This window comes from Benincasa hispida, chromosome 11 (genome assembly GCF_027475165.1).
Source record: "Benincasa hispida cultivar pf3 chromosome 11, pf3_genome.v1.1, whole genome shotgun sequence".
Lineage (NCBI taxonomy): Eukaryota > Viridiplantae > Streptophyta > Magnoliopsida > Cucurbitales > Cucurbitaceae > Benincasa > Benincasa hispida.
This window is the reverse complement of record NC_143488.1, coordinates 76,092,085-76,099,878: the sequence shown is the minus strand read 5'-3', so window position 1 is coordinate 76,099,878 and position 7,794 is coordinate 76,092,085. Positions and strand designations below refer to the sequence as shown.

At 31.1% G+C, this 7,794-nt stretch overlaps 1 protein-coding gene and 1 long non-coding RNA gene across 2 annotated transcripts; both read left to right on the top strand.

Annotated features, from left to right (window-relative positions):
- Positions 1-319: 319 nt before the first annotated feature.
- On the top strand, positions 320-1,263 carry LOC120090019 (transmembrane/coiled-coil protein (Protein of unknown function DUF106, transmembrane)). Its single transcript, XM_039047498.2, has one exon. It carries the CDS (start codon positions 436-438, stop codon positions 1,009-1,011), a length of 576 nt encoding a protein of 191 aa, XP_038903426.1. The 5' UTR covers positions 320-435; the 3' UTR covers positions 1,012-1,263.
- Positions 1,264-4,843: 3,580 nt separating this feature from the next.
- LOC120089681 (uncharacterized) lies at positions 4,844-7,442 on the top strand. Its single transcript, XR_005485304.2, has 3 exons — positions 4,844-5,319; positions 6,797-6,898; positions 6,999-7,442. It is a non-coding gene; the product is annotated as an uncharacterized LOC120089681 (long non-coding RNA).
- Positions 7,443-7,794: the final 352 nt, after the last annotated feature.

Genomic DNA, 7,794 nt, shown 5'->3' with positions numbered 1-7,794 from the left:
AATTTTAAAAGCGATAAAAGATAGTAAAACTTAATTAATTATAATTCTTTTAACGATTTCTAATTTATTAATATAAATTACTCCAAAAGATGAAGTGAGTATTTAATAAAAAAATGAGATTAAAAATGTAAATTTTGAGATATAAGAATCAAATTGAAGTAAAATTCAAATATAAAATTATACTATTTTGAAATTTAGAAAGTAAATTAAAATCAAATTCAAAATTTAAATATTAAATGTGTGACATTTTGAAATTTAGAGACCAGATAAAACTAGACTAACCACCAAGTGGTATTTTTCCCAATTTTTTATTTGAAAGCTCATCAGTCAGATTCATACCAATTTCCTCTTTAGATCCAACCCCAGCTCCAACTCCACAAAAATTCTCGCACCTTCCCTCGGATTAATCCTCCATTTTCACCTCCGACTCCGGCGATGGCCACAATCCCTTTCTTCTCCTCCTTCCGATACTCCGACAGCCTCACTGTTGTCGGAATCTCCGTCTGCACCGCCGTCGTCTGCGAGGCCATCTCATGGGTTCTCATCTACCGCACGAACTCCTACAAAACCCTTCGATCCTCCATCGACAAGGCCGCCAAAAAGCTCGAGACCATGAAGACCGACAGCTCCAAAATCACCGTCAAGAAATCCAAAACCAAGAAGATCGATCGTGTCGAGACCAGTCTCAAGGAATCCAGCCGTGACCTCTCGCTCTTCAAGTTCAAATCCGGCGCCGTTGTTGCCCTTGTTCTGTTCGTCGTCTTTGGATTGCTCAATTCGCTTTTCGAGGGCAAGGTTGTTGCCAAATTGCCGTTTAAGCCTTTTGGGCTTGTGATGAAGATGAGTCACCGAGGGTTACAGGGTGACGATCCTACCGATTGCGCTATGGCGTTTTTGTACTTCCTCTGTTCTATTAGCATTAGAACCAACCTGCAGAAGTTCTTGGGATTCTCTCCGCCGAGAGGCGCCGGCGCTGGATTGTTCCCGATGCCAGATCCTAAGACGAACTAATTTAGGTCAGGCTTGGATCAAATTAATACTCCCTTTCCCCCCAATTTGATTATCAATTTTTCGTACTGATGAAAAACTTGGTTTGGGCTGATTAGGCTTACTTTTATAGGGTTCTAAATGTTCATTTTATAATGAGTTCATCGGACTTAGTATAGCTATGGGTTCCACAAATTTGAGAGTGTCATTCTGGTTCTAATCTCCACTTGTATTCTTGATTAGATTTGGAAATAATACCATCTTTTTTGGGATCAATATAAGCTTTTGATCTTTGGAAACTTTGATTACGTTCAATGATTCTGTTGCCATGGTTATGATTGTGAGACTGAACTGTGAGTTCTGCTGGCTACTTATCAAAATATTTTGAGCCAGACTACCCTTTTCTCCAAGTCAAACCTTCACTGCTTGTTTGGTATGTCAATTACTTTTCTGCTTGAGATTTTTATCTTACCAAACATTTTGCCATTCCATAAACTGGATTGGCTTAAAGTTTCTTAATTTAGCATGTAATTCCTCCTCATGAACACCCATAGAACATTACTCTTACATTATTCATTATTCTCATCAGAAGTGTAAGAGTTTCAATGTGTTATGCAGTGCCAACTATGGCAGTTACTATTCTGACTTAACGACAGATGAGTCACATGCCCTAGACTAAGAAGTTAGAGGTCAAATCTTCTTATCTTAGAAAAAAGAAATGAGAAATGTGATTGTATTATTGCTTATTATGACTATAACTGTTCTAAATGCACTTGATTTAGTTGAGGCGGCTTAATCAAAATATGGTTTTCTTTGTGGCATATGTGGATGGTATTGGTGACTTTGATTGGCTTAACAGTTTGAGTACAATAGACCAACTTGAACTTAGGTAACTAGTTAAGATATATGCGATGTTGAACAAGTAACTTAGTACAGTAGATATGGTTGAGGCTTGATCAAAATGTGGTGTTTAGAGGTGGAATTTGTGGCATGAACCTGTAGTATATGCTATTTTTCTGATTTCTTTCTTAACAGAATATAGGAAGTTACCTTTTGATGTAAAAGAAGCAGAAGAAGTAGGGTAGTTTTTTTTTTTTTTTCCCTGGGAATCGGAGCTTGACTCTCCTATACCCGGGGCAGCCGTGCCCACCCGATATAGTGTAGTGGGTTCTCAAACTGATAGCATGTTTGGTAGGGATTTTAAAATCATCCAAATCACTTTTGTTATTTTTTAAATCATCAAAATTGCTTTTAATCATTCACCCATTTTAATAGTATGAAAATTGCATTTAAAAGTGTAAAATTAAACATTAAAATGATTTTGAGTGATTAAAGGTGTGTTTTGGAGTGATTTTAAACATGACAAAAAGTGATTTTAATAATTTCAAGATAACTCCCAAACATCCTTACTTGCTTCATATTTGATTTATTTTGCATTTATTAGTCACCTTTATCTTGTAACAGTTCTCCACCACGTTATTCTATAGCCTGTTAGAAAGCTTTTATGGAAGTGAGGGAAAGGATGAACATTGAAAGGAAAACTTGCAACTGTTCTACCATATTAATAGAAGTTTCCTATTTGCATCTAGACCAGGTTCTTTCATCTGTTGTTTCTAATGTCATTTCTAGTAGTATTCAAAGTTGAAGTGACCATTTCTGATAATTTAGGGATAAAATTATATTACTAGTCCAACTAGTTCTTATAGTTATAGAAGTGTAACAATAAGTTATTGAGTTCAACTTTTCATTTTAAAATTTTATGAGAAAACGAATGATACATGATATATGAACTAGTGATTGAAGTCGATCAACTCTATTATTCAAGGTCAAAGGTGATTCAATTATCTGTTTGTTCATTCATTCATATACTATGATTTCAAGAAGGAAATATTTTTTTAAAAAAAAAAATTAGTTTAATATCATGTAAATTGAAGATCCGAACTTCTGACTATATAGTTGAAGGTATAATGTCTTAATCAGTTGAGTTATGTTTAGGTTGGTATGCACTAATGTCCTCTTTTCTTTCCATTCAATTTCGCTTTGTGCATCGAAAATGACATAGGATTGCCCATGAGTTGGTTTGTCGGAGGGTTTTTTTTTCTTGCTTTCTTGGCATTCTAACTATTTTGAATGGTTGATCTCTAGTTATAAGCATGATGTACGAAACTCTCTTTTTTACAGAGGTTGGCAAAAGTTTAATATAGTTCTTGTTTTGCGTTTTGCTTTAGTTAAAAAAACCATCTTTCAAATGAATATCTACGCTCGAAAAGTCACATCTACTCTCGAAAAGTCACATCTACCCAACAAAGAGCAACATATGAATTTACTAAAAATGTAAGGACAAAAAGGATATATAAAGAATTTTTCCAAGAACTCAAAGCTTCTTTTATATATAGTATGCATGTACATCTTTTCAATGGTTTTTAGTACAATGGTGGGTTCAAAATGTTAGTTTTTGAAATTTAGGGACTTAATAGAAACTTATTATTGATTACATATCTAAAAGTATTTTATCTAAAAGAACAAGATAATATATGAAATTATCTTATTTACCTAACTTTGTTTAGCTATTTCACGGGTTTAAGAAGCATATATTCAACTAAGGCCCCATTTATTTCACAGCTTTTTACATGAGATTTCAAACTGTCATTGAATATCCTTCTTTGTTTTACAGGATTTCATTTTTTAAATCCCAAGATTTAACAATGGAATTTTTATGTGTGGGAGATGAATAAGAAAAATATAGCATAATCAATTAATAAATTAATGTTTTTTGGAAATTAATAAATTAATATTAATTATTACTATTAATTTTAATTAATTATTAAATTTAAATATATTATTTATACTTAATAAATTTTAATATATTTACAGTTAATATTTTATGTTATCATAACTATTTAATATAAATTATTATTACTATTAATATTCTAATTAATTTATATTAACTCAATTATTTTTATCAATTAATCTAAATAATTTAATTATGTTTGATATAAAAATATATTTTTTTATTGATTAAATAGTTAATTAATATAATAATATATAATAAGGATGGCTTCATTCATTGGTCTCTTGCATTTAATTAAGTAATGATTCAATTTTGGTTTTCATAAACAAAATTAGTAAATAAAAAACAAATGTTCTTTAATTATCATCATGTTCAAATAAAGATACTCAAATTCTAAGTATTTAATATCTATGCTCATGAAACAATGTGGAGTCAATTTATTTATAGTTTGTCACGTTAGCATGTTTTTTATTAATAATATAGAGTACCCTAATATCTATGAAGACAAGTTTATTGGAAGAATAAATAGAGTATATAATATTGTTTTTTTCTTCTTCCATGGGTTGAGGTTGAAACTAAACAAAGAAAACAAAATGAGATTTACCAAAATTAATGGGAATTCAACTTAATGTTAATTTAGAAAAATTGTGAATTAAATGAAAGGAAAAAAAAAAGTTAAAAATCCCGAGAGGTCCATAAACTTCAGATAATTAACGATTTAATCTCTGAAATTTTATTTGTAAAAATATACTTTATGTATTTCAAATCTATGATTTTTTTTAGGAACAAATCTAAAATAACTTAGCCTTAAACTTTTTCTTTATAATTTTTTATCCTTGAATTTTAACAAGTAACTATTTAGTCCTATCGTAAAAAATCTCATAAATCATAATTCCCAATTATGATTAGGGAAATTATAATAGGAAGCACAATCAGTAAAAATATCTATTGATGTGTTGCTATTTAAAAGTAATTGTAGATATGACAATTATTCACCGGTTTCCTTTTAAATTTTTAAAATTTCCAAATTTGCCCTTCTGGGCGTGTGCGCGGCTTTTACTTCGTTATCTTTCCTTTCTTTTCTTTTCTTTCTTTCTTTTTTTTTTTTTCCTTTTCCGATTTTCGTAGGTCAATTTCTTGCCCTTCTTCCCCTTCTCCCCCTTTTCCGATTTCTTCATTCTTGCATTCTTCGTTGCTTCTTGTCTCTTTTTTTTTTCGTTTTCTTCAAGATTATTGTTCTACATTCATGAATCTTTGGGTTTGAGAAGCTACATTCACGATTGCTACACAAGCTAATTTGAGAAGCCACATTAATGATCTTCATGATTACCAGGGTTTGAGAACGTTTTCTTCAAGGTTTGATCGATTGGAGATTTTGATCTTAACTTTCGAGATTTTGATTTTGATCTTCAAGCTACAGTAACGATTTCTTCAAGGTTTGATCGATGGGAGTTCTTTCTTCAAGCTTTTCCTTCAAGTTTTGGTAACTGTGTATTGTAATCATTGAGATTTTTGGTGATTCGATGTTCTCGAACTTTCAGGTATAGGGTTTATTACTATCATTACATAACATATTAGCGATAGCCACTGATATCGTATTTATTTAGTTTTATTCTACGTGTTGGATTATAATATTATGTATAATCTACCAAGTTTTAGTTCAAGTGGGAGTTTGTTAGGTTTTATGTCCTAAAACTCATAGACTGTCTTATGAGTCTCAGGGATCCATGTTCAAAATAAACTTAAAAGAATCTATGGTATAGGGATAAGGTTAGGTACGTAATACTATGGGTATGACCTACTTTGTATGTGATACAAATGCAATGATTCAACGCGTTCGTGTAGTTGACATGCGAGTGGGAATATCTTATGCAATGGGTTTGCAAGATTGGACCGCAAAATAGTAACTACTAGATGTAACACCGTTAACTAGTTTGGTTCCTATTTCAATAGGATGATCACCTAGTCAACTTAGTCTTAATCTGAGTATATTATAAACTCTTGTTTACGAGAGATTGTCCTTTGATTTGTATGGGTAAGGGTAGCTAGTTCACTGACTCAATATATCTAGCATTTTGGGGACAAGACCGAGTGAGAAATGGGAACATAATAATAAGATGAAATTCACTCATTTCCATCTGGCCCGAGAGAGGTTTCTGTTTATTAGTTAGACCATAAACAAGTTTTTCAAGTCAGAGTAACCCAAGGGTAAAACGATAATTTGACCATGGAGTTACGAACACTCATGAAGGACTATGTTGCTATTATTGGTCTATATCCGTGGACAGAGAAATATATGTAGTGAGAAGAGTGTAGTTGCGGGTCTTTAGTGGAGTGTAATGAGTTTAGCCAATTAATCTCATATCGTTGGAGTTTCTGATTTACAGCTAACTAGAGGATATTTAACAGGAATGATTTAAATTGTTCAAATTAATTTGAGGAAACCATATATTACTGTGATTAATATATAATTAATTGTGGATATGATCTATAAGTCAAATTAAATTGGAAAGTAATATTTGAATAAGATTCAATGAATTAATTCAAGAAAATTAGATCCACACAGAATTAATTAATAGAGAGATATTGCACATATACATACGATGCTTATGATAATTATATATGTATATATATATATATATATATATATATATATATATATATATTAAATTGGATTTAATGTATAAATAATTATTGAATTAACGTGTAAATTAAATTAAATAAATGTTATTTAATTGTGCTAATTAATTAAGTAAATATTATTTAATTAATTAATTATAGAAAAGGGAAATAGAAAAATGATTAGGAAAATGACTTTCCTATGGCCCATTTGGAAGACACTAAAACTGAGACTGACAATGCACAACACACAGTGTTATTGTATAAAATTTTCCCTAAGCCACAATAACAATCCTCCCTACTCTCCAAAACCCTTTTCTCTTCTCCCTCTCCCAATAGTTAGATACCATCTTTCCCTCTATTGGAATCCTAGAGAATAACAAGGTTACTTTGTGGTAGTGTTCGAGATTGTTCAAGAAATTGTTCGTGATCAAGATCGTTGGAAGAACCATTCATTGAAAATTAAAGAGGATTCTTCGTGAAACTTGAGAATCTACAAAGGTAAGAACAGTTCTAATCTTTTTTCCTAAAGCATGTTATATTACATGCTTATATTCTATTTTAGTATTCTAAATTTGTTTATGTAAAAATCGAATTGCAGGAAGCGAGACGTTCACAACGCTTCTGCTACGGGATTCGATCCCTTCAATTAGTATCAGAGCCAATTTCTTGCATCCACGTTCTTCATATTTTTTGAAACAAAATCAGTTTAGATGTGAGTTTAATATTCTTCATTTGGAATGTTTGAATGTTGGTTTGCAAGATTTGATATTTTCGATTTGAGCTTGTAGATTATTTTTAATTTGATTAAATTGTAAGGGCTCGTTGTATTTTTTGGGTATTTTAATTCTTTCTTTGAGTCTGTAAGTCCATGTCGATTGAAAGAACAATGGTTTCTGAAGAAATTGGGAAGAAATGGAGGTATTCGCAACATTGCAAAGAGAGGCAGACGCAGAGCATCATAGTCGTAGCATTGCAATGTTATGAGCGTTGACGGAAAGCAGGCAGCGCGTGGGAGACCCTTCGACTGAAGTTGTTTACCCTAGTTTCCTATGTATTTTTTAATTGTTTTTAATTAAATAAATAAATATAATAGTTATATTAATTTAATCAATTATTTTTTGTATTAGGATGCCAAAATTGGTCCAATTTTTGCTGTTTTATTTAATTACGCATTGGATGGATGTTTAAATTAATATTTGAATTTATATTATATATTGTATGACATATAGATTCAAAAATATCCACCTTAGGATAACACATGTACATGCACATAAATAAATATAAAGGGTTATATTTTATAGATGCATGATTAAATTATCATGCTCATGCATAATGATATAAGTGTTATGTTAATGATGTATGAGTAACCTAAGCATGCCCATGCATCATACTAT